General features: G+C 41.0%; 1 protein-coding gene across 1 annotated transcript; it reads left to right on the top strand.

The window, feature by feature from the left end:
* The first annotated feature begins 243 nt into the window (after window positions 1-243).
* Window positions 244-1,218, top strand: LOC144769693 (putative G-protein coupled receptor 33). Its single transcript, XM_078653881.1, has one exon. It carries the CDS (start codon window positions 244-246, stop codon window positions 1,216-1,218), a length of 975 nt encoding a protein of 324 aa, XP_078510007.1.
* Window positions 1,219-1,426: the final 208 nt, after the last annotated feature.

The following is a 1,426-nucleotide window of genomic DNA, read 5'->3' as shown; positions in this document are numbered from 1 at the left end:
CATTCGCAAAATAGGGAATCACAATTTTTGCGATTCCCAATTTTGCAAATGCCTTTTGAGATGATACATCCCAAAAGGCTTTTTCTCGTTCGCAAACGTTTGCGAACAGGAAAAACGCTTGCTACATCTGGCTCAGTCTGTCTTACGTTCCACAATTTAAACTGTTGTGAAGCTTTGTCCCATTCTCTAGGTTTTTACCTGCTGCCTAATTCTTCTCATTTGTCTCTTCTCTCCCAGGGCATTATGGTTCTACATAATAGGACCTACTATTCGATGAATTCTTCTTTTGAGGAGAAATACAATAATACAGTGAACTTGGTATCATCTGTGTTTCTTTTCTTTACTGCTTGCATTGGTATTTTTGGAAACTCTCTTTTCATATGGACTTTGGGATTCAGGATGAAGAAGACAGTCAACACCGTATGGTTTTTCAGCTTGGTTTTGTCCAGTTGGACATATTCAATGATCATGCCAATCCTTGGGGGGTTTGTTTTGCTTGATTTCCACTGGCCTTTTGGCAAAGCGATGTGTAAAGTGGCGAACACGCTAATTTCTCTCACTATGTATGCTTCAGTGTTCATCTTGACCATCATAAGCCTAGACCGGTACATCCTGGTTCTCCACCCAATCGGGGCCAGGCGTTACAGGACAGCCCGATGCGCTACAATCATCAGCTATTCCATCTGGAGCGCAGCTATTATGTTTAGTGCACCATATTTGTTTTTTCGAGAACTCAGGCATGATGAAAAGAATAAAACCATCTGTACCAACAATTACTTATTTTCTGATGACTGGAAAACCCCGGAAGTTCAATCCAGAAGAGATAAAATCGACCTGTGCCTGTTTTTATTAAGGTTTTTAGTTGCATTTCTTTTACCATTCGTGGTCATCACTTCCTGCTATGTCAGCATAGCCTTCAAGGTGAATGTGAGAAGCCTGTCAATGCCAAGTAAATTAATTAAAGTGATAATGGTCTCTGTGGTGTCATTCTTCGTGTGTTGGACACCATACCACCTGCTCCATTGTTTAATTCTCTTCAGAGGATCTGTCCCAGAGTTACTGATACAAGCAAGTAGGTTGGTGGCCACCATTGCATCATGTGTCAATGCCTGCTTCACTCCAATCTTTTATATTTTCATCGGTGACAACTTTAAGGCAGTTTTTAAAAAATCGCTTTTACACCTGATCGAGTCTGCATTCCATGAAGAAGTCGAATGAACTGTGGTTCTTAAAACAGACCAGATACATCTCAAATCATGCTAAGTGGAATTGTCTGCAAACGCAACAGCTTGCCCTGCTGGAAATATTGGTAATTGGTATGTGTGTCCCCCTCCTCAAACTATGTAACCCAGCCCTGCCACCAACATTGATTCCATTTCTCCTAAAAAAAAGATCACTATCATATAGAGACTTGCCCACTTGTTCA

Source organism: Lissotriton helveticus, chromosome 7 (genome assembly GCF_964261635.1).
Source record: "Lissotriton helveticus chromosome 7, aLisHel1.1, whole genome shotgun sequence".
NCBI classification, from domain to species: Eukaryota; Metazoa; Chordata; class Amphibia; order Caudata; family Salamandridae; genus Lissotriton; species Lissotriton helveticus.
Note: the sequence above shows the minus strand (reverse complement) of the source record. Positions and strands in the feature narration are given on the sequence as shown.